The sequence below is a fragment of the Saccoglossus kowalevskii genome, chromosome 21 (assembly GCF_978046115.1).
Source record: "Saccoglossus kowalevskii chromosome 21, keSacKowa6.1, whole genome shotgun sequence".
NCBI lineage: Eukaryota > Metazoa > Hemichordata > Enteropneusta > Harrimaniidae > Saccoglossus > Saccoglossus kowalevskii.
In genome coordinates this window covers 4,621,632-4,647,249 of record NC_140661.1, presented here as the reverse complement: position 1 = coordinate 4,647,249, position 25,618 = coordinate 4,621,632, and the positions used below count along the sequence as shown (strand labels likewise).

Genomic DNA, 25,618 nt, shown 5'->3' with positions numbered 1-25,618 from the left:
GCGATATTGAAGAAAACATATATTTTCTAAAATTGTTGTTTGATGTGGCATTTTCAGGACTATATTGGATTATAGGTAATCGTACACTAATAATTTTGTTTTTGAAGCGTGCTGTCTAGTAGTTGTTGGATGAAAAATAAAAACACCTTATACGCATGTGCAGTGATTTCATTGTACGTACCAAAACAATTACTGCACATGCGCATTAGAAAGTTACATTGTTTCTTCGAACGAATACTTGGACATAAGCTTCAAGAACAACATTTTTATTTTGTGATAAACCATAATCAAATATATTTATCAAAATTCAGCGTAAAACAACACAATTCATTTCAATGTTCTCATCATGATCCATATTGCCTCCTGTTTAATTCAAGGGAAGCGGCTTACTCAAATAGTATTGTTCAAGTATTATTATATTTCTGCTTTTATTTTTTTCTTGTATTTGTACTTGCAAGAATTTACCGTTTCAAAGACGAGTATATACATGTATTATAATTATTTACCACATTCTGCTTATTCGCCGACGTGCAATGTCGTGTATATTTTTTTCGCAATCCAATTATCTTCGTTTATGATTCAACTATAATGTTTATGAGTAAATTACCTTTTAGAGCCCGGGAACATGAATTCACTTATAACGCTGGTTTATAGTTTTGGGTTTTGACGTTGACGACTCTTATTGTGAATGTGTAAAATGTGACGTTGTTAGAGGCTCCTGACGTCACGTGTTATGGATGCATTTCATAATCGATAAAAGCCTTCTTTCCTACATCATTTAAAAAAAATATAATTTATGAATCCAGGTTTATGTAATTTATATCATTATGGCGTTATATCAGGTACTAAAACTGAAATCTGACATGTATTTTATAATTTATTGTTGTATTATGTTTTAAAATACCATACCAAATTTGACATCTGTACCTTATTTAATCCGCCATACTATCTTGACAACAGTTGCCAAGGCTTGACATTCGACGTTCCAGAGATGTTATTACATTTAATATTTAGGAACTAATGACATTTCTCCCGAGGAAACCCTGCCACTGTGTCAAAATATCGTAACATATAGCCAAAGTCACGTGAGGAAACCGATGTGTTGAAATACATTATTGTGTAGCAAGTATATTGTCAATATTTGGTTTTTACTTGTCATTTTAATAATGGTCGTCCTTAAAAATGGTTCACAGGGTCTGTTCTATACAGTATGTTGTTTTCAACAACAGCTACGTGGTGTTCAGTTCAATATGCCACCTTAAATCACAGGGCTTTTATTATGACATCGCGGTACCATGGTAACAGTAACGATGTTAGTAATCCTACAGTTTCCTTCCGGAAAGAAATATTTCCTCCTTTCCATTTCCTACTATCAGCTGAATATTCCAGTATCAGTGGAAACGAAACACCTAAAAATAGTGGAGACATGCTAATTAACCATTTCCGGTAACATTGTTCTGTGTTTGACTAGCTTCGTATGACCAAGGATAGACACACAAAGTGATTTTGGAATTTGACACAAAAAACACACTCGTAGTTTGAAGGATATTCTGTTGACGTTCAACAACAGCCACGTTGTCCAAATGTGTGATCATGGTAATAACCGTGACGTCATAACACGACATTCCTGAAATTCAGATCATTCTATTTTTAGTCTTGAGTGGCAAAACCGGTGAAGTGCGGTCAACACCACTAAACATGTACTCTTAAAATAACTAGGAATATTGTTGTGGAATTCCATGGTTCGACTACTAAAATACCTCATAGATTTTCCTTTCAGTTTTAGTAAAACATTTCATACATGACGTTTCTGTAGTGATTTTTTCTGTGTGTGTGAGTGCGCCAACTGCTGCCTCGCTTCAACTAACAGTCATGACCCAGATTTACACACGACCGTTCATTCATGGTTTCTATTACTGTGATTGGATGACTCAGAGGGGTGTGTCCGAGTCATACCAGTCAAGAATAACCACGATTATACGCTGCTTACTATATATTTATTAGTAGTTACCAAATAAGGAAACGCACATCCAATCGTGCGTAATTATGTTAATAGCCACGCCCCTTATTGCCATATATAGCAGTGAGTTGTCGACGATGGCGTACGTGACCGGTTCAACCCTACAACGAGTTTTGACGTCATACTTGATTCGTGTATCTGCTATATACCGGCCGGTATCGTGACTGCGTTCATCATTTACCAAGCGACTCTACAGCAAGCAGCACGTGAGAGACGAAACTTCCGTTTCCATTCTTCTGTAATTTTAAGGTAAGAGAAACATAATCAGACATTGTAGTTAAACGGGTGATGTGTGGGTGTATGTACAATATTAATTTCGTAAAACCGGTAAAGCACCGGCTCGTAGGTGCGCATCTGAACTTGATGTCGCAATCGTCAAAAAAAAAAAAAAAAAACTCACGACATACCATATGATTGAATAGTTCTACTTCTATTCGTCTAATCTCATTTCACTTCTGTTTTTTTATCCAAAATGTGTCCAAAATCAGATGACCATTGTTTTTAAATGTTTCAAATATTAAAAAAGGCTGGCGGTATCTCAGGCATTTCCCGTATGACTATTAACCGCCATTTATGTAAATCATTCAAAAACCGGCGTTTTCATCATATCCTTTGTTTCATTTCATTTTTTTACAGAAAAAAGAAATCCAAATCATACAAGATGAGTTACGTAGTGAGAGCACTCAGAAAGCATTACGAGGTGAATATGTACTATATTCTTTACGCTGTGTATATTTTCATTTATAATACACGAGTCGATTCCACGAAAAACGTGGGACCGCATATTCAAGGTTAAATTGTTGAGGCGTTCAGGGTGTACAAATAAATTAAACAAATCACAGAAAATAGTGGAATGTAGTTTGTAACTAATATATTTTTTTCTATATATTGTCACGTGTGTCTTTTTCAACTCTGACAACCACTCTCAAAATATTGCATGCATGAAATATTCTACTGGTCTTTGCTTGACCCAACCTCCCCCACATCGGCTAATAGTCCATCAGGTTGGCTAGCTATGCTATCATGTGAGCTATCTAAATGGCCCCGAGGTTAGAAGAGATAAACCATTTATAGAAACTCTAATTGATCCTGCCAACTTTGACCAAATTGTCGGTGCCCATCAAGGACACTTCCACTGGCCGTACAAAGGGACAATGTTTTTACTGCTTGGATACTCAGCAAGTGTTCTCGTCGTTCGTAGTATTCTTACACTAATTCCCTAAAATCGACACGATGGGGCGCCCGGGTCATCAGTGCGCGACAGCGTGAACTGAAGCTAATGTGGCTTCATGTCGTGTGAATGCTGTGATGTCTACAGTTGATGGAATATTTTCCCCACAGTCAATTTAAATAATAAAAAACCTCTTTCAAGGAAAGAAATGCAAGATGCCATGTCCGTTTCGGGTTCTGTCTTCATAAAAAACTACACGACGCCTTTGTACATCTGCTTCGTGTCGTACTTCCAAGAAAACGCTATCAAACAAATACAATTAGCAGGAGATGGTAGGAGATTTAGCACGAAATCGAAAGCAAGTGAGGTATGAATGAAAAAGGGAAACGTTGTCCAAAAATTCAAGAGGCCGCCAAGGCGGCAATATGCGTTACAACTGTTTTATTTTGTAGGCCGGTCGTAAATTATGTGTTGACAGCGTGACCGGGTCGCCAAGCAATCAAGTCGACGTGCTCACTCCCAACCATTATATGTTAATTTTCCGCAAATATTTACTTTAGTTTGACTTTAAAATTGATTTCAGATTAGTATCTAAAATGGTAGATCACCCAAAATAATGTTGTTCTAAACTTGAAAACAATTTAAATTGGAAATTTGTATTTTTTCTAAGTTGTCTTTTGGGCGGGAAAGTAGCTCGGCATGGGTGATGATTCATCGTGATAGTAGGCCCAGTGTACGTTGTTATAGTGAGAGCGTGTATAAATACAATGCGTTCTAAAAATAGACCGTGTGACTGAGTGATGGCGGGAATGTGTATTCACCGTGCCGCAGCTGAATACGAAACGGAATTTCCGTTAATTCTTTTCAATTAATATGTTGTTTGATTTTTCAGGTCATGTGATTTTCACATGTGTCCCACACGATCAATTCGAAACTGGTTTAATATAAACTAGTTTTTTACTCATATTATTTACTGTATAATTTTGACGGAGTCCAGTCCTAACGCGTCCTAATTTGGTATTTCGAGTCATGTGACGCATTCCTCTTTTCTGCACGTTAGTTGTCAAGATATCAGTCATAACAACAAAATACTGAACGTAAATTTAAAAACATTCCTGTTGTCGTAAAAACAGTATTTGGGAACCAAGATATTCCAGTGTACGGAGTGTCGTGATATGAACTGTCAACGCTGTAGCTATCGCAACATTTACCCACTCACTCGTTTTCGCGCGTCGTGAAACAAGATTTACTTAATTTGAACCGATTATATATTTCCCAATTTATCCTGGCACGTAAACACCAGGCGTTGCCATGACAGCTGTCACGTCATTTTTCAAGCATTTTTGACACTTTGTATCATACGGTAAACTCTGTGACGTATCGAGCAATTCACAAAGTGTCATCTCTGTCGTGACTCACGTACGCGATGACGACACAGTCATGTGATATGTGAACTCTGCTTGACTCTAACTTGACAATGCAATGCATGTCAACGGGAATTCTCCTATCACATTCACTTTATTTATTGCTTATTACTTGTCATTTATCTGTTATCTGTAGCGCGCGAACGTCGAAACTACGTCTATAACAACAAATTTATAAGTTTGTGACGTCACGTCAAAGACACATCCGCATCCCGCTGTCAAAAACACGGACCAGCATCGTCCACCGGCGCTGACGTCATGCACGCAAACCGCGAGCAAAACCGGTAACCTTATTTTGAAATTTACAGTCGACATAAACGCCAGCTGTGGACGTAACATATGCCGGAAATATTATATCCGTCCGCGGATTATTTTGTTATGTTAAAAACATTATATACACCGTGACGATGAATGATTTGATAGGAAACTAAATTGGTGATTAATTTCGAGTATTTCTACTATGAGATATGCACGTGTCACTGGGGGTATGGAAAATGGCGGATTTGTGATAAAAAATAACTACGCTCATCGGCGTATGATTTAATACTAAATTTTACATTTTCACACGTAAGCACAATTCGACTGTCCGATAGTTATTCGAGGAGTACTATCATATTTGGCACTCAGGCTGGTAATTCAGACAGTCGTTGCAGACTCACTCAACGAATACCACGTGACCATCTAATCATATATTAATATACCGTGTATTATACGGTCTGTGTCATCTACAGGCTGGCAATGTGTAGTAATGTTGTATTCACGTCGGTTTCAATTTATGTTGCGACTATCGATATCGGCGTGAGAAATAGACGCTACGCATGCAACTAATTCAATTTTTGTTTTCGGCCATCTATGGCACCACGGTCGGGTGTCACAGTATAACTCAGTAGACAAGTTCAATGCTAAACGCGCCCACAAGGCAGGAACTTATGACTGCATTAAACAATTGTTAGACATTAATTTGAAATGTTAGTAGAATAGCTGACACTTGATCCCCGACTTATCGTGGGCGTACACCAAACATGGTATCCATTGCTACCATAAATACACCGCCATGTGTCAATACAGGGGCAATGACGTCACATATTATATCGAAGCAAATAATAATAAATAATAGTTCAACGCTAAAAATACATGTGTGTGTCCGTCACGTGACCACGTATGTGAATAGCACTTATATAGGTTACTATACTGTAATCAAATACTAAATAGGAATGGATTCTTTGAAACGCCAGTTATTTTGTTTTGATTGCTGCGACTGGTGTTCCTTACACCACTTTAAATTGTTAATGCGTTGACATCCTAATGGGTCACCGGTCTGCTCTTGTCATTTCTTGTGATAAATGGTTTCTAGGTATCGGACCTCAGACAGCTACTAGTAATTTGTTTGAGATATGACACAGTAAGTGCCTTATTGGCGTACATTGTGATACGTGATTAAAACCTGACCTCAAAGTGACCTCATTGTCGTCGTCACAGTAGTAACTGTGGATAGGTTATTAATTAATTAATTACATTCAGTCCTCTAAATAAATAATTGAATCGATTTGTCGCAATCTATAAATTGTACTTAGAATGTTGATACGAATAGAATATGTCTCTAATTACAAACTGACAACAAGATTATCGTACAAGGTATGCTGTTAACGATGACACGATCGATACAAACAAGATTTTACAAAGCCTCGATATCGATGGATTTACTAAGTACGCTCTGAGTGCGTAAACCGTAACAGTCACTTAGCACCAAAACCAGACTAGGGCACAGTAGCAGACGACAATAAAATAATTGGCAACACGTTTAATGTCTATGTACAACCGAATCTTGTTCGTGTCGGTTCTAGATTTACTTACAACTTACAGACACTGGTAAGTGCCAAGTCTTGCGCAACTGGCGTTGTCAGTCATTAAACAGACAGATATATAACATTGCTGTCGAAGGTCGGTAATAACACTTTCTGTAATGATCACTTTGTAAAGTGGGATTACAACCCTATTTATTTCTCTGTCATCGTGTGTGCACGTGTGTCTCAATACGAGAACCCGATTTAACCGGTTGATATATAAGGCGACAAAAATAATTTAATTTAATTTAAAAGTATTATTAGCAACCACGTCGCAATCTATGCAATGGCTATATAAGGAAAATAATATAGGTTGCCATGAGTCGGTTTATAGGTGAATGGACTGAATATATAGGACACATATTATGACTATGTATTGAACGTAATTTGAACACAAGAATTCAACGTTACCTACTACGCCTAATACGGCACGTAGACACCTGGATACTAGGTTGCTAACTAGAGACAGGCTGTTCCAAACTACAATGACACAAACTCTGTTGCTATGCTGCGCAGTATGCAGTTGTCTGTCTATCTCTATTATGATAGGGGGTCGTGGTTCTTGTTACTATAGACCAATTTATTTATATTATTATCTCATGCTCGGCTAATATGATTTCATGTAGAATACGCACGTCGATATTACATTTATTGGCATTGTGCCAATGTTTAATGTACCAATAGTTGTGAACAAAACGCCACTGGGTTGCAAGTAAGATAAATCACTTGGCAATATTCCACGTGTAATTCCATCTAATTTCCCAGGGCTTGGTGCTCAATTTAGCCGATTATGACCGATACAGAGACCATTGTTTAAAGTATAGTCAGCAATACAATCTTTGTGTGTTTGTTTTTGGATAATGTTCACATTTATTGTGCCTCACTTTATCGATTTGATGACCCGAATGCCCCCGTATGGTGGGATGTCAAAACGGCACGACTTGTTCACACAAGGCGATCTATCGCTTCGCGTTACGGAACATAAACATATCCTACCTTTGTACTATTGTTACCAAGTCAAGCAAGACTAGTCGATAAAAACAATTGAGTTTGTGGTTTGTTTTGTAATACAATATAACTCAAGACGTACCAAACTGAAGCCTGAAATGTTATTTCAAGAACAATAAGTGAAAAATCAGCGCCTTAAGATAACATTTACGAAAGTTCATGAAATACAATTGACTTTCCCAAAATCCATACCACACATTTGATTCAAACTATAATCAAAATATATTGATTTCTTGGATCAATATGACTGTATTATTTGTTGGTATCAACAGTAGACTGAAGTGTACCCAATGGTGACATACTGTTGTTATTTCACTCAGGAAACTCTAGAAACATTTTCACGTACAATGTACCAATATCCGCTATTTTCACAAGCCACTATTTTCCTTGATGATCTTTACAGTTCAACAAAAATATCATAATTTATACTTGACAATAGTTCTAATTTCCTGCCTCCCACGTTTCTCAGGGAGTTAAGTACTAGTATTGCATATATATTCTTGTACAGAGGTCGTGTCACATAGTGAGTAATCTGAAAGACGCCATTCAAAACATCGCCTCGCGCTCACAACGAATTATATACACACCGAACTACTGAAATTAGCCCAACAACCCGTTGCCTTAGTAATGAATATATAATTATAATGTTTTATGAAATTATGGTTTAGAGATTTGTTACAATTTAACTTCATGCAGTGAATATTCACGGTTTTTGTATCTTTCTTTGCAGCTGACTCCCCTTGTTGCCATGGTAGGCGGTGTTTGCGTAATGGCTGGAAGTTACATTACATATGCAGTATTCACGAAGTCAGATGTTGTGTAAGTACCAATTATTCTAAATATATTTGCCTAAAAGACGGAGTGTCAGAACTAAAAAAAAAAAAAACAAAAAAAAAAAAACATAGGAGAAAGATTGGTAAAAAAAAATTTGCTCACTAAGGGAAATTGTACAGACAGTGTGATTATTGGTTCATCCCAGAGGACAGTATATATAAGTCGACGAAGGACATCTTCAGTGAAGTTTGCAATTTGATGCTGAAAGTCAATAATATATGCATTAAGTCCTGTGTTGCCATGGAAATATATTAGGATCGTTTAGAAAGCCAAAAGTAATTGTTCTGTTGATCTACAGATTGGATTTGTGAGGTAATGACCAGTTCAATCTACAGGATGTAAAACGAACACAGCACGGTCACATTGGTGAAGTTAATTTAATCCTAATGTGTTATTTTGTTTGTTCTTTGCAGTGTTAACAAATCTGGTAATCCCTGGCCCTGGCAGAATGTGGACTCCAGCAAACCACAAAAGGTGAGTACACAAATCACGATTTAATAGGATTTATACATTAAATATGTCTCATATCATTAATAATTTAAACGCGGGAATCATCTTTTATGTACACGACGCGTTGACAACCAAGAGGAGAATGCAATATAAGTTGCCATGGTAACATTAGACAAGTAGCTTTTCTATTATTTGGGCGTTATGTACAACATTCTGAAAATACATTTCAATATAGAACATCTTTTGTTGTATATTTCATTATGTAATGACGTTTTTTTTTATTGATCCGTAGCTCATCACAGTGCAACAAGCATACAAGCCTATTCCCGAATTAGAAGCACTCCGACGAGATATTGGATCACCAGCTCACCCACGTGCAGCGTCATCGTAAATTCTCGTAACTGCCTCAATTTCTTATGAATTACACAGATTATTTTCATTATATTTAATTTTATGCCTGTATTCAAGGGATCTAGGATTCTTTGATATTGTATTAACATCGACTGGGTGACGATTCCCGCCCAATGTACATAGTAATGAAATAAAGGAATTATTCTTTATATTTAAGAAATATATTCTCATTACGCGGTCGTGTTGATACTATCGTTATAATGTTGGGAGAATTACATTGTTATGGTCACCATCCTTGCATGATAGTAGATACCGTCATTGCGTGGGAAATCGTTTCTATTACCATGCTATAATTAGTCTAATACTTCACATATATTTATGTTACTCAAGAGGATTTCGTTAATTCTCCGAATTTACATTCATTGAATTCTTCAGATGGTGTACTTTGTTCAGCCGAGCAATAGACATAATGTATTTCTTTCGTTTTTATATATTTGAATGTTGTCATTCATTCTCATACAAATCTTTAGTGGGTGATCATGTGACCGCAAAGACTCAAAAGTTCTATTGAAGTTGACATATAGTCCGTGAACGAGGATAAGACGTTCATTCGTGTAGCAAACAATTTACTTTTACAAAATCTCAACTTGTCATATTTTATTAACCGTGATGCTAACAAGCATGTCTCGATGATGTGTGGAATGTGGCCCGAGAATGTGAATACGTATCTCTCACTGAAACATTTGCGGTCTGGTATAGATAACGCATATCATGTTCATTACTTTCTGTTTACATGGTTATGAACCATTTCGTACGAGGTTATCAACGAATTAGTCTTGCATTTTTCAAATTTTATCGATCGGAAATAAACGCGAAGGGAATTCTAAACGATGTCGTCCCGCGTGCCGATCACGAGTGAATTCACATGAGGAAATCAACGATGATTATTTTTGTAGCAAATTTTACCGAAAATTATTCCCCTCCTAATGCTTCAACAATATTTCGGCCATGTATGATTTAACCACAATGTTTCTCTAAGAGGAAAAACCCTACACCACTATGATGAGCATCTACGCATGCGTAGCTTCGCTCTTCTCATTCAATAATCAATATAGCCCCGAGAGATGTAATCTATTTTAGGACCACATTCCCGCGTCACGCACAGCTGGAAGTATCGACATATCAAAACAAAGTTAATCATTATACGGAATTACAATGATATTTGGACACATAACAGACAGTGTAGTGTGCTACACCCGTTTATTAAAACGAAAACCAACATGTACCACTGTGTACTGTGCTTGTATTATGATTACTCATAGTGTCAAAGGAATGTATTGAGTTGTTCAGTAACTGTAGCTGAATCAGCTCAACTACGATTTTATCAATTGTTCATTATTTTTTTTGAACGACGTTATAAAAAAACACAAAAAACAAACAAAAAAACAATAGTACTACTGTAACAGGCAATATGCGTACTCTGATTTGCAGTGCGTCGTTATATTGCCTTATTACATCAAATTATCGTGTGACTTGAAATGAGACAGAACCATACGCCGCCTTCGAAGCGTGCCTACCAACTAATTGAATTTTGAGTCTTTGCGGAATTCACGATTTAAATAAGATTGCAGTGTGCATCACTTTCTGTGCATGTATTGTGCCCAATTCTCTTTATTTGGACTATACAACCCTTGCGCAATTCAAGTATCCATAGTACATATCATACTCAAAATGTTTAGCGGAAATTAAAAAAGAAAAATACTTGAGATTTTTCAAATCTTACACAATAATATATGCAAAGAAATTATTTGAAATTATTTGAAAAGCTATTTAGCTTTAAATATGACGGTATTTAATAATTTATTTTGAATAATATGAAAATTTATGTTTTAAGATATGTATATCTCAGTTATAGTACTAATGTCCTATACCATCATGCATCTCAATTTTATTTTAGTGCCGTGGGCAGTTTGTTGCTGTTATTTTGAAAAATAATCATGTCATTGAATAAAGTGACCAAATATGAACATGAATAATCTTTTCAGTTTTTTGGATGTGCTGTGTGGGGTGTGATGTTAGGGTGTTCCTAGCCACTAACATAAGGACTAGTCAGTTTACCCTACCCATGATGCATTGCAGTAGCCATTATGATGAAGTCATCAACTGATATCCTAGTGTTAATGCGAGGGGGGGGGATGTCACCTGCGTATGCGACAAACAGCCATGACGTAAAGGTGACGCTGTTTACAAACAAGCGTCTACCCATGAGCCTTTGCCTATTTAGTGTGCGTTGTTAGGCACTACAGGTGGACTTCTCAGATTTGTTCATTTCGTGATGATATCTTCAATTCTCTAATTTTGATGAATGTTTTTGTAATTTTCAGTAAAAAGTGACATTTTCAACTTCTTGTTAAAATTGCAAGTTCGATTGCTTTGATATTATACATATAAATACCTCAGATGGACCAACTTCAGATTTGTGATGAAATGTGCATTGCTAACTGGGAGCTATCTCAGCCAAGAGCCTGCTTATTGTGTAAAATCATGGAGCTATTTTCCAATGCCACCATGACATAGCATGCTTTTGTGTGTTACAGTGACGTATTTTGAGAACCTTGTTATAATTTTTTAGCTCCGCTGTCGATTTTGTCGAGCCGAGCTTATCATATGAGTGATTGTCCGTCGTCGTCCGTCGTCTTCCCTCGTCCGTCGTCCGTGTCAATGTTTTACTTTTTCGACTTCTTCTTGAAAACTACAAGCTTGAATGCTTTGATACTTGGTGTATATGTACCTTGGGTAGACCTCTCTCAGATTTGTTCATTTCATGATGATATCTTCAATTCTCTAATTTTGGTGAATATTTTTGTCATTTTTGGTAAAAAGTGATATTTTTAACTTCTTGTTAAAAACCGCAAGTGCAATTGCTTTGATATTACATATATAGGTACTACATGTGGACCTCTCTCAGATTTGTTCATTTTGTAATGATATCTTTAATTCTCTAATTTTGGTGAATATTTTTGTCATTTTTGGTAAAAAGTGATATTTTCGACTTCTTGTTGAAAAACGCAAGTCCAATTGCTTTGATATTACATATATAGGTACTACATGTGGACCTCTCTCAGATTGTTCATTTCATAATGATATCTTCAATTCTCTAATTTTGATGAATATTTTTGTAATTTTTGGTAAAAGTGATATTTTCAACTTCTTGTTAAAAACCGCAAGTCCAATTACTTTGATATTACATATATAGGTACTACATGTGGACCTCTTTCAGATTTGTTTATTTTGTAATGATATCTTTAATTCTCTAATTTTGGTGAATATTTTTGTAATTTTTGGTAAAAAGTGATATTTTCGACTTCTTGTTGAAAACCGCAAGTCCAGATGCTTTGATATATTATACATATATGTACTACATGTAGACCTCTCTCATATTTGTTCATTTTCCAATGATATCTTCCGTTCTTTAATTGCCATGTGCATTGCTAACAGCGGAGCTATCTCAGCCGACAGGCTGCTTGTTTTCTAATTTTTATAACAATTTAATATTCAGATTTTTGAAATAATTCATGAAAACAATAAGTACCCTATTATTCACAATATATAATTTGTTCAGCTTATATTACCAGACTACAGATTTGAGATATGGCATAATATTTCTGACTTAGAAACCTATGGTGAAACCATAATACAGTCAGAATGGCAACTATCCACTAAAATACAACCATCTGTCTTTTCTCGGAAATTAGGCTGGTGACCCGACTATTTTTAAAGTCAATAAATATCAATATATTGCCCGGAAGAACAGATTATTGCAAAATAAAAAATATATAAATGCGAAACTGATTTCAGTTCATTCTCAAAAACATGGCTGAAGATTTGAATCACTTTCTAATAGTAATATGACTTTAACAAAATGCTTTAGTATTAATTCTTCCTGGGAGCCTGTTATTTGGTAAGCTTCTCCTAAATAATGCTAATTCTACATTCTAAACGATAAAAGTAGTTTTTATAATCCAAAGATTTTTATCACTTCGAATAGTAAATCATTGTATGTCAGCCTGAGCGAATTACTTAAAAACAAACTTAAGTTCCTCCTTTGCAACCTTTAGCAGTAAATACTTGCAGTCGTTATACGCTCATTGTGGTACCCACAATTTACCACATATTTTTAACTAGCTATTAAAGCATAATACATTCCATACAATCTTTCAATGCAAGTGTAATCTTTTACGCTCGTTGAAAACAAGTTTATAGTCACAGTATTATGATTAGAAATGAAAATATCGCATACATGGTTAGATACTAAATCTTTTAAGAGGAGAGTGACAAATCAGTATACTCGGTAGATTAATTGAAACGTCTTATGAGATACAGAGAAACATGCCCGTCACGTTTACATCACGGATGCATGGTTTTACGGTATTCTATTTATACCATTTTAACGATTGTTGGATTGTTGCCAACTATAACTTGTGCCAGAGGTCACGTTAGGAATTCTCAATACCCGTGTTATGTTATAAATTTTGAAAACTATTAAACACCGATTTAATCTACTCTTTATACACTCGTGTGATGGTGTCGGTTTATCACGTGGTGTTTGACGTACGACGCGTCACGCCATGTTGAACATGGCGCAGTCTCTCAGTCACGTGCCTGGACAACTGATCCCTGATAGGCCATTGTGGTACTGCCAATCACAGATACTAGTAAGTAATAACAAAACATGTTTTATGTAATAAGAATATCAGAGTTAGAGTAGATTTAAATATAATGTCAATTTCACTGCGTCTCTCTGCCAGTGACTCTGGGTGAACCAACCTATGAAAAATAGGAAAACAACTCACACAAACTAGATTTATTGCAGGGCAGTCGCACACAAATATTAATCATGCGATGAATTGAAGCGAAGAATACACTAAACGCATGATAGATTTAATTTTGTATGACCCCCGGACACGTAAGTATATTAGATATGCAAATTGGGTATTCATAGTCAACAACCAGCACACGTTGTGAAGCTGTTTTTATTTAGAACACATTAGGTCGATAGCCGGCTTCATTCTCTAGACAGTACGCCCGGCCATCTTTTTTTCGCTATTATTGGCAGCCTCAGGGAATTGCACAATTCGTGTGAAACGTAAAACTGTTTTCATCATTGCAACTGGTTTGTATCGGGTGAGCAACCTTCAAGAAAAAAACGTCCAATTAGGGGCAATAGTATCCCTCGTCATATCGCAATCTATGATCACTAAACGCGTTTAACGACTAAATTGATGGGTTACAAATGGCTAGTGGAATGTCCCCTGAGAAGCCCGGAGAAAACAAATTGGAAATATCATTACCTTTTTTAAAAGACGTCAGGTAACTCGTTTACATATGTTATGGTAGACCATGGTTGTACGCATGAAAAAGGATTTATAACAAAACGAGTGAAAAGGTGAAATTGAAAACCATATTTTTAAGATTAGATACCATGTATGAGACACGTGATATAACACAGAGAATACACTAAATATTATATAATAAAATCGTATATTGTTGTGACGATGTTGTCATAGCAACTGTGATGCGTACGTGTGACGTACATGCAATGACCGGCGGCATTTGACGCCACCCGCGATTTGAAATTTTACGACCGTGGCTACGTCACCCAATTACGAGAACGAATACTGTTTCCATATTAGGACATGGCATGTATCATATGTGCACCTGCTGGCGATGAATTCATTTCTTTTTGACGGGACGTTACAATCTGAGAACTTGAATGAAGTGGACGTACGAATACATAAAGTGGCGACTCGTGTACGGCTATACGCATGGCTACTGGCCCAATTTAGAAAAAAATAAAACAATAAATTAGTATCCATCTAGATCTTCTATCATTTCGTGGAATTTAACTTCTCTGAATACGTCATGCTCGACGTGTATTATTTTTTTATATGATATGATATTATCTATAATCGGTTAATTATTAAAAGACACATATTATTTTTATTATACGTAACTAGTACGCACACCTGTGTGAACCCGTCATGAGTGACGTCGTGTCTATATCAGTCTGTTTAAAAAATAACATCGTTGTTGAATTTGTACATATACGCATAACTTGTCGTGTCTTGTTATATAGATTTCTTAGACTCATTCGTCGGGGCGTTGAAAGCACCGGGCAGTTTGTTTGCCGACAACTCAACAATCCCAGACGCCAAGGAATTACAAGTGTTTGATTGTCGTTTTATTTGGTATATGAGTGGTCATTATGTCGCGTGACACCCAGTAATGTCGCCGTCTTCTTTGGTAAAATGCAAAGGTGAGACAGCCTGCTACCGTGTCCCAAGTGTATACGACTTGAAATGTTTATCATTTCTGAGGTGCAGTCGAGTGCACCAACTTACTTCCTTGTACGACAAGGAATGTTTATTTCATTTATGATTCAGAAGTTCCTCTTTGTGGCTACTAGATTCTGACTTTTTGTTTTAATTTCAAAATCACAGACTATACCGATATCTAAACAAGCTGTATAGTGACTCGGTGTGCTTCTGGGTAAAAAGGGAATTAATGACATACAACGGAGATATATTCATATTTTGACCCAACCCAAATCGCTTCGTACCCAAGCCGCATCTACGGAAAATGGAGCGCTTGTCAATATTTTAAATAAAAATGTTTACAACTAATTGATATTTGTAAACACTATTTTATATTGTGTCAATAACTATGGTAACGAGAAGAGAAAACATGACGTAATATTATCATTCCGGTTGATACTAGTGTCAAATTCTCCTGAATGTTACCTGAATAGTAGATGATTCCTAGACTCGGATACGTACTTAATTACCGATATCACATGGTATCCGGTCATTTGCCGAGAAACCCACTTCTGAACCAAACCGGCATGAAATGAACAAACAGCTTATTATTAAAAAGAGCCTTTCCTTAGAACATCGTGATGCTGAACAAATTAAATATTTAGAGTAAATCGACACAAATATGACGTCATCTCTCTCAGTATATCTAAATAGTATATTTACTTAAAATTATGCTTTGGTAGACTAAACATCCACACCTGATCCGTATTACCTAGTTTACGTGGAACATGTACACAGTTCGCATGTGATTGTTTTGGAATTGTGATTTAAAAGTTATTTTTAGAAACCAGTGTACATAAGGATTATAAAATTGAGCCCAACTCAACCTAAGACAGTTTGATACTCCGAATTGATATACATGTGTGTTGTTTCGCTCACAACAACACTAGAATGAAAGCGAACAATATATACACTCTGATATTATATATATCTTATTTGTAAACAATTAAAGTGTTACAAATATATAAAACTGAAATGAGTGTCTTACCTCAGTCCACGCGGTCTGCTTGAATTCCTGTCACCGAAGCATCTCATCCCAAATGTGGAATTCTTTCTATAGCGACTGATGATATAAGTCGTTAATATCGGCATATGCACGGAATGGGCGGAGTTACACATGATGTTTCGCCCACACTGTAGAATGATTAAGTACGGGGCACTTCCGTGTGATTCGTCGGTATGTTTGGGACAGCCCACTGAACTTGAAAAGCTAGGCGGACGAAAACGCTCAGAATATTAATAACGACGCAGTTTCGTCGAAACAAGCCAGCATTTCAGACAGCAATTGAACGTTGCCGGGTGATCTGAGGTGTAAATTAAATTAAATTAAAATTTATACTCATCATTCGTTTCGTCAATCGCGTTATGGGGTCTACGACAGCGACACATGGCGTCCCGTCAACTGGTAACTAGGTTACGCCCGTCTAAGCGACCAATAGGAAACATGAACGCAAACGACAACCAGAGCTGATTTAATACATAACGTGAATTATAATGTCGCCTGCATAATTAGACAGAATGACAGAATTTACGTGAAGTTTCGCATAAATTCCTGATCACATGATCGGCTTCGTTTGTTCTAATATTACTGTAGTAGAAGCAACCGGTTCAGTTGAACGCTTCCCGGTACAACGTCACCTCTGCTGTTACTAGCCTCATCTATTTCAAGGTAAGTGTGGATTATGTGTGCCTGTGTGCCGTGAGACGGTTTACCCACCAGACGCCGGTTACTGACCAACCATCAATACTTCCCACTTTAGATGTATCGTTTTCGACAGAATCGCATTTACGTCGTAGCAAGGTAACAAAAAGGCGTGTAAGTTTTAACATGACGAAAATAAAATATTTAATACGTTAGCGAATTTTCATTTTTTACGTGACGTATGTTATGATAAAAGGTAGGAATACTTCCTTCTTCCTTATACATTAGTCTCACCTCACCGTTTTTCAAACGCATGTCGTAAACCGTAGACAGTGAGATAAATAATGCAATGCGCAAGTCCTTATTGCCGGTAAATAAAACGACGGGCATGCGCAGCAGGACACACACATTATATGGGAGCGATCATATTAAAACTGGTATAAGTAATGAGAATATGATGTAATGTCTGTTTTTCCCAAACACTATGTGGGGTGTTTACAGAGTCACCGGGCGTTGTCTACGGCGTTCATTACAATGCATGATACACTGTTTGACCAGGGAAACGATAATCGAGGCATGAATACACAATTCATAAAGAATTCTCTCGAGTTCTTAGAAATGTTGACTAATCCACGCCGTTTCAGTTTCGGAATAGAATAGAATACTGTAATATCACGGTAAAAAAAAAATTGACATTCCTTTTTTGGTACATACATGGTGATAATGCTTTGGTTAGAAAACAGCAGAAAATGTCAGTTAGCTTAGCATGAATTTCATAATGAGTTAACATATCTATAGGTATACAGCAGTATCTCACCAAGACATTGGTCTTTCGCAAATTGACTAAAATTTCTTTATATTTTGACGACGACATGCTGCTTTTACTTTACCGCATATTTCATTTTGTGAGTACAGGAGATTCTTATCCTTCAGACACAGTCTCATATCTCGGTGAGTGGCTTATGTTTACAAATCAAGCTTAATTTAGAAGAGCCGCTTTAATTAATATTCTGTAGATAATTTCTTATTAATCATCCACAGTCTCAACATTTCAATTATGGTGTATATATTGCTTAGAGGGGGGTATCTACATATTTGGGAATGGGAATACATTACATTCATATTACCTGTCGTGAGATCGAATCACTAGGAGAAACATTCAGATACACCAAGAGCACAACAATGATATGTACATGGCACAAGGAGATATCATGTTAATGATGATAATTTGTTCTTATTTCAGAAATACACAATGCCATTAAGCCCGGCTCAGTTTCTGAAAAAACATTATGAGGTAAGAACTGACCATAAACTGCTAGTCACGTGATTTCTCAGAATAGTGCTCACAGTTAACTAAATAATTAAAACACTAAACATTAAATAATGGAAAATATGTTATTTAGGAATTCCAAATATTAGAGCAGTTTCTTAAAGGAAGGTGGTCGTCGCGCAGCGCATGTTCACGCGTTGTATACGTCACGGTCGCTATGAGTTCTAAATCAAACTGGACACGGCGCGTGTTTATTAGAATGACAAGGACATACGTGTATTGTTAAAGAGAAACAATTAAATTAAACACTGTCAGTTGTATCAAAACAAAATTACGAAAATCACGCATATATTGCCGCTGACGTATAACGAATTGGAACAAATTAAACCGCTGTATGTTGTGATAATATTAGAACTGCGATGTTACGATTGTTTGATTTAAGATCGACATGTTTATATTGCCATTAATCAAACATCGACCTCTGACAAATGTGCCGATGGGCGGCAGATAAAAGCAAACAAAAATATCGCAATAATAAATAAATTACAGGTTGATTTGTCAAAGGTCACACGAAAAAATCTAACGAGTGTCAGAAATCTCAATTTCAAGTTCAACAGGTCTTCTTTCCTCGCTACTTCTGCCAAGCCCGTATCGTTATGTTTTTGTTTGTAAAAATCTCGGTACAAATACAACCAGTAATACGTTATATATTGTTCGGAGATAGGGGCAAATCAGCAGTCCCCACTGCCCAGAATGCATTGCGGCTAGTGACGAGTACTGAAAAACATGGGCCAATACTATTGTAGATAATTAACCAGCCGAAAGTTGTTTTCATTACATCGTGTTCATTTCTTTCCACCTTTGTAATATTGGAGTCACGGAGAATCAGGTCGAAGTCATAAAAGAACCAGGGTGTTTTGTGACATTTATGGTTTCGCTCAAATCCTCGTAAACAGTTTCAGGTCAATCGTTAAGAAGGTTGAGTGTGACGCATTTGAATATCAGCCAAGATTCCATCATCGATAAACTATCACTTTAGACCATTTTAAGAGGCTCAGATTCCACGCATAGATGGCAAATTTAGTCTCACATGTCAATGAATAAGTAGAAGTTTATTTTGTTTTCTCACGGGATACGAGAACGGCGGGTAGTGGTTGTCACTTCGAGCTTATGACCGGTATCTCCGGTTGATGCGGTATTCATGTACACACAGTCACACACCCTGAGAATCGGAGTCGAGAGGATTTAATTACTGGGCGTTTGGCACGATCAAGTGGCGCTGGATAGCACATTAAATTGTCACTATTATGATATGAAGATGGACGGAGACACCACGGCTACTGTAACCGGGCCAAATAACTCAGTCATGTCGTCCCAAAACCACACATGAATTGAACACATATCTAGGACACAGAAAACATAAAAATGAAACGTATTTGTGCAGTCTCCACAAGTTGGGTTAATGCTAAAAATATGATAACATGTCGTCACAGAAATATTTATTTGCCACGACACATCACATGACTGATCATGGGACGAGTCAAGTCATGTGACTATGTGCATAACAACTGTGATGCCAAGTTGTTATGTTTATGTAGGAGCTCTACGCCTATTGTACTCTAAAAAACATTCACATGGGACTTTTTTTGTTAAAACTGTTTTAATTTAAAACATATAACGTTCTGAACTTATTACTGATAGCCCTCAGGCTGTTTATTAGGAACATAAAAGTGACACCTATTCACATCAACACAGTATAGTAGTACGTCTTGGAAGTTGTAGATGCCAGTTTTATGGCAACTCATTCCAAAGAGTGTTGCTTTTCAAGTTCAAGTAACAGATGTTGCTTTATCGACTCATATGATCAAAGTACAAACACACCGTAACACAAAGCCACAATCTAAGTAGAACTTTAACCTTGTAGACAATTAGGCAATTTGACCTTGACTCAATATTGGCACACCTGTCATTTTGAAGTTGCAACATTTTGTTCGAGAATGAGTTTTTAGTATTATAACTAAAAAATAACAACATAGGACTATTGCTTAGTAGCCGTTATTTTTATTTATTTAAACTGAAATGTACCAGTTTCAATAAATATTATTATTTTTTAGTGTTATTTACAAATTCGCTTTAAATCTGTCTGAAGTAGTCGATATTTATCAATTTTGATATCAGGAGAATTATACTGTATTCGTTGTTCTTCTAGAACAAATTGCCCGGCCATGTTTCTATAGCAACCAATAGTGTGATGCGTTAAATGTTGTTTTACGAATGTCAATTTGCATAAAGTGTGTCAGGTCATAACGGTCGTCACGCACAGTCAGCTGACATCGGTCTCGTTGGGTGTATATGATATACATATCATATACACCCAACGACACTGATGCCAGCTGACTGTGTCGTCACGTTATTGTGCGTCCACAAAACAACAAATTAACGGCACATCATAAAAAACGAAAACAAAATAAGAAAACAAAATCCAGGATGGCGGCTTCACTGGTATAGTGAATATGGTTAAAATCTAATGATTTGAGATGTACCAGCCAACCATTTGACAGTTTTTTGACGTAACAAATTCTGCCTTGTATATAAGCTTTGACGTCGATTCATTGAGTAGTAAGTAGTGTCATCACAGTATTTAAATATTAAAAAAAAACAGTTTAGAAAGTTTACACAACTGGGCAGACTTGTATAAAATCTCTTGATTTTTGGTTTAAAATAAAAATTGAAATAGTTTATAAGTACCGACTGGATCGCATCAAACGCGGTCTACCAGGCTTTCGTCATTTACACACTCAAGAAATATAATGATATATCGCCAAAAAGAAAACAACAAAAAACAAAGCAAACTGAGACTGTATCCAAGTCTAGCAGGGGTAAATGTACTGATAAATTGGTGTTGTGTAACATTTGTTTTAAAATTTGAAATACGTTTTTAACATCAAATAGTAAGAGTATCGTCAGAATACCTCGAGCTAAAGACTATTCAATAATGGGTTGAGTTGAGCCATCTGTGCATAAACTGTAAATAAGTCACTCCGCCATTTTAAAATTGGTTTGTTTTCACAGTTTGTTTTCAAAACAAAGCTTTGTTTTATAATGGCACTAGTAGCACGTGTAATAACACAGTATAAGATACGAACACGCGATATATCACAATTATTTTATGAATACTGCCCTCTACCGTTCAATTGAAGAATATAATTAATTATTTATTTAACAGTTTCTGTCATTAAATTACTAGTACATCCATTGAATGATTGCCCTTTAGGATAGATAGTACGTTAGAAATTTAGTTGGTTCGACCATACTTGATTTTCTAAGGGTTACGGATCACAATAGTTTATAACACCTGACTCTCGGCTTTTGTTGTCTTACACGCCGTGTTACACGTTATTAAAACGACAAAGCAAACACAGATTACTAGAAGATATCTTTAGGACAAAACTCTATTGTCATTAAGTCCGTTCTCAATGTCACATTTCATACATTCTGACCCCTGTCTTGATCGGTCAGTGCACTCTATACTGACACATACAACCATGTCAATTTTATTACAGTAGATAAATTGTTTTTATACGAATTACATCAATTTGACAAAATATGACGTTTTTTAAGTATCCAAATAAACGGAATTACATTTTAAATATTCGACGTCTCGATTAGATAAATAGAGACAAACTGTTTACAGTGTTTTAGCGTACAGTGACAACAGATTAGGCAAAGTACGTTTGTTTCAATGGTCGTAAACAAGTCATATCTTGATCTGATCTGCCAAGCAAACAATAACTACACAGCAGTATATCATTCCTACGATCAGCCGATACTGGTAATAAGGTTATAAGGATAGTGTTTGTAATCTGAAAGGTTGCACGACAGACTGGTACCAGGCCAGGTTGTGTGCATCTTTCATGTATTCAGTACGGGTTATTGAACTAGGAATAACCACCATGGTCAACATCCGTTAATTAAACTTGGTATGATTTGCCATAAAGCTAGCATCTACAACTTTCAAGACGTACTACTATATTGTGTTGATGTGAATAGATGTCACTTTTATACTCAGACTAAGCAGACGAAAGAGTACTAGTATGAGCTTATTTCCCACTAACATACGTGACAATAGCTGGTTTTTTTTTTGGGGGGGGGGTCCTTTGTTGTGGTTTAAGATATATTGATAATAAATCGCCAGGTAATCTTTTCAACTCTGGTGTTGACACATCAATAAATTAATCATGTATTTTATGATTTATTTTATTAAAATCAATTTATAGATGTGAGCACGTGATTATTTATAACCGGATTAATTTGTGGTGTTAGATATCATATAACAAAATGCTACTCGACGTGACCGAGATTAACGAGCTTGTGGGAGTGGGCGGGAGCAAATTTGTCGGAAAAACACCTCAATGTCGGTTCATTAAATGAATTCCAGGTATATTTCATATTTTAATTTTCCATAATATCAGTTTTCCGTTTAGCGTATTCAGTTAACACAATGCTGATAGATGATGACATGTGTGGGTGACATCATGGAGACGATGACCTAATTTGCCCTAATTATATAAATACAATGTTCGACATTTTTTAATTTTTCAGGCGTCACCTGTACATGCGCGGAAAATGAGTCCCCCATCGACGATAACAACGCATGGTTAAAAAAGGCAAAGGCTCATGGGTAGACGCTTGCCTGTAGACAACGACACGCTATGGTCGTATGTCGCATGCGCAGCTGACGACACCGTCGTTTTAAATGTACATATCATAGTACAGAATTAAAGCAATCAACTCTTTGGGTTGTGAGGGTGTTCATTTCGCGATTTAGAGTTAATACAAGTCCAGGTTGTTTTTAATCACGACAAGCAACTAAATTGGAGCTTTTCCTAGGATCTTATATTATATGCTAGTTTCAGAATTGAAATATACGAAATATACAAAGATAACTGAATTCATATACAGTACTGTATAGGGCTTTATTATTCACTGAGTTCTACACTGTGGCCTTTGACATGCAATTAAGTACTTATACCATACCACAGTCAGAGGGACTGTGACCATACCTATGCCTGTTCTCTGTTAAATTGTTCCATAAAAACACATCCATATATCTGACATATGTCCGTTTCTGTGTTTTCAGCTGACCCCATTGGTGGGAATTATATCGTTTGTCGGCGTGTTGGCAGTATCAGCCATTTCATACGCAGCGTACCAGAAAACCGACGTAGTGTAAGTGAACAGTCACTTCGTTTCCATGTTTTAGGAATACATGTTCATACAAATCTGTATAAAAACAAGCGAATATATACCCTGAAGTGAAAGAGGGAGCACTTTCAAATAACCACCTGTACTATGTTGATCTTTGCAACCTAATCATATAATATCATATTTTCTTTTTTATTTACCATAGTTTTCGAAAAAGGGCGAATCCGTTCCCATATTATGAAATAAATCCGTCAAGCCCACAAAAGGTAAAGTTTTGTTTCAAAATATTTTCATGTAAAATCGAACGCTTGAAAATAAACAAGTATGCATGCTATCATGCTGTCCGACTGCCAGTGTGCTTATATCTCGGTTACTAGAAGTAGCATTTTTTCGAAGTTTGCAGAAATTTTTCTCCAACATAGTAATGTCGGCCGTCTTGTTGTTTTTTTCCTGGCCATTGTCAGTGGCAGATTAAGTGACACAGGAATTTCTATGGTTTCATATTGGGGTTTTAATTTGAATACATAATATTGTTTTTCCATTTCATTGTTATTATTCATACCAAATCCCAACAATGCTGCATAAATCGGGAAAATTTGTTAGAAAAAAAAAAAGATTACAGAAAATCCCAATCGATAGAATCGATTCGAACGAATACTAGTATGTAATGTTATGCAAATTTCGATCGCTGCAACGGTCGGCAGTATTAAATGTTTGTTTTAAATGTTTATCGAGACCGGCATTCTAACTAAAGAACCGAGGGAGTTTCCTAACCGTTCTTCTATGTATGAAGCCACCGGAAAAACAAAAATCACTAACCGACAAGATGTCGATCTGCGTTTACAGTAAAATTTTGCTTACAGAATCAAATGAGAATTCCTTGTCGTAAATGGAGAGCAACCCGATATCGTACTCGGCAAGGGTACCTTATCGGATTTTGGTGAGCAGGAATTTGGCTGACTTTTAAAATTGTTTTCAGCCCCACAGATAACACCATATATGGATAACAGATAATGTCAAACTAATGTGTTTTATTTTGATTTACAGCTCTTAACACTAAAGCAAATATACAAGCCAGACCCTAAGTTGGAAGCACTCCGGCGGGACATCGGCTCCCCACCGTCACCCTACGCCAAATCAGAGTAAATGTGGGCACCACAAACCTCTTGTATCGCAATCCTGGTAGAAAATATAAAACAAAGCAGTAGTTAATCACGCATAGTTTCAATCTTAGGAACATTAGAAGTGATTCTGAACTTATAAAATATCAAAAACTAATCAAACACGTATCTTAATGTGCTCCGGATACCGAAAGGTCACGTGATAATAATTTCATTGTTCATATTTGGCAGCGTTATAGACATCCACGCAGGACTGCATTAATGGCTTTCTGCTAAAACAGTACTGTATTTTATATTTGGAATATCGAAGTAATAACTTAATGTCTGCTTGATTGTAAAAAACAGAAATTACGGAAATCATTTTTCTCAGTACTTTTGAGAGAAATTTATTTTCAACACCGTTTAATAGTATGTTCTAAAGGGTAATTGAAAAATATTATATTTATTATCAATTAATCAATGTCAATTATATACATATCCAGTCGTGTGTGTGCCCTCTACAGGCCGAATGTGTACGTTTGTAGGTTTGAACCATTTTTTGTTGTTGGGGTGGTAAGGGTACTAAATCTGAAAATATTCATGAAGGGGTCAGTGGATCCACAAACTAGCTTCACTGGGGCAAAAATGCCCAGGTAAACGAAAAGATTAAGTCTCTCTGAAAACCAATTCCACCCCGTCAGAAATAATGGTACACCCCTAGTTGCAATGCTGAGAAGAATCTAGGATGGAGGGTGGAATATATTTTCATAAATTTGTCTATAGAGGGCGCTCACAAAAGGCGGTGATATTGTTCATGTTCTTTATAATTACAACTTGATCAAAATGTTATAACATTGTACTGTGAAATATTTATTTGTATTTTATCTATGATTTGGAGTGATGAAATAAAGTGGAAAATATGTTA

General features: G+C 36.3%; 2 protein-coding genes and 1 long non-coding RNA gene across 4 annotated transcripts; 2 read left to right on the top strand and 1 right to left on the bottom strand.

The window, feature by feature from the left end:
• Positions 1-1,975: 1,975 nt before the first annotated feature.
• LOC146729581 (uncharacterized) lies at positions 1,976-16,895 on the bottom strand. The gene is made up of 2 exons (XR_014928002.1): positions 16,465-16,895; positions 1,976-2,256 (listed from the first exon to the last, which is right to left on the bottom strand). It is a non-coding gene; the product is annotated as an uncharacterized LOC146729581 (long non-coding RNA).
• LOC100370346 (cytochrome c oxidase associated subunit FA4L3-like) lies at positions 2,158-11,138 on the top strand. The gene is made up of 5 exons (XM_085494804.1): positions 2,158-2,269; positions 2,657-2,720; positions 8,198-8,286; positions 8,715-8,775; positions 9,044-11,138. Exons 2-5 carry the CDS (start codon positions 2,682-2,684, stop codon positions 9,140-9,142), a joined length of 288 nt encoding a protein of 95 aa, XP_085350930.1. The 5' UTR covers positions 2,158-2,269; positions 2,657-2,681; the 3' UTR covers positions 9,143-11,138.
• On the top strand, positions 14,333-25,618 carry LOC100370496 (cytochrome c oxidase associated subunit FA4L3-like). 2 transcript variants are annotated; one of them, XM_085494803.1, is made up of 6 exons: positions 14,333-14,472; positions 18,034-18,069; positions 18,362-18,412; positions 23,529-23,617; positions 23,799-23,859; positions 24,641-25,618. In XM_085494803.1, the coding sequence occupies exons 3-6, from the start codon at positions 18,371-18,373 to the stop codon at positions 24,737-24,739; spliced, it is 291 nt and encodes a 96-aa protein (XP_085350929.1). In that variant the 5' UTR covers positions 14,333-14,472; positions 18,034-18,069; positions 18,362-18,370; the 3' UTR covers positions 24,740-25,618. The 2 variants fall into 2 exon arrangements, with proteins under 2 accessions (XP_085350929.1, XP_002732280.1); XM_002732234.4 differs by lacking the exons at positions 14,333-14,472; positions 18,034-18,069 and adding an exon at positions 16,991-17,145.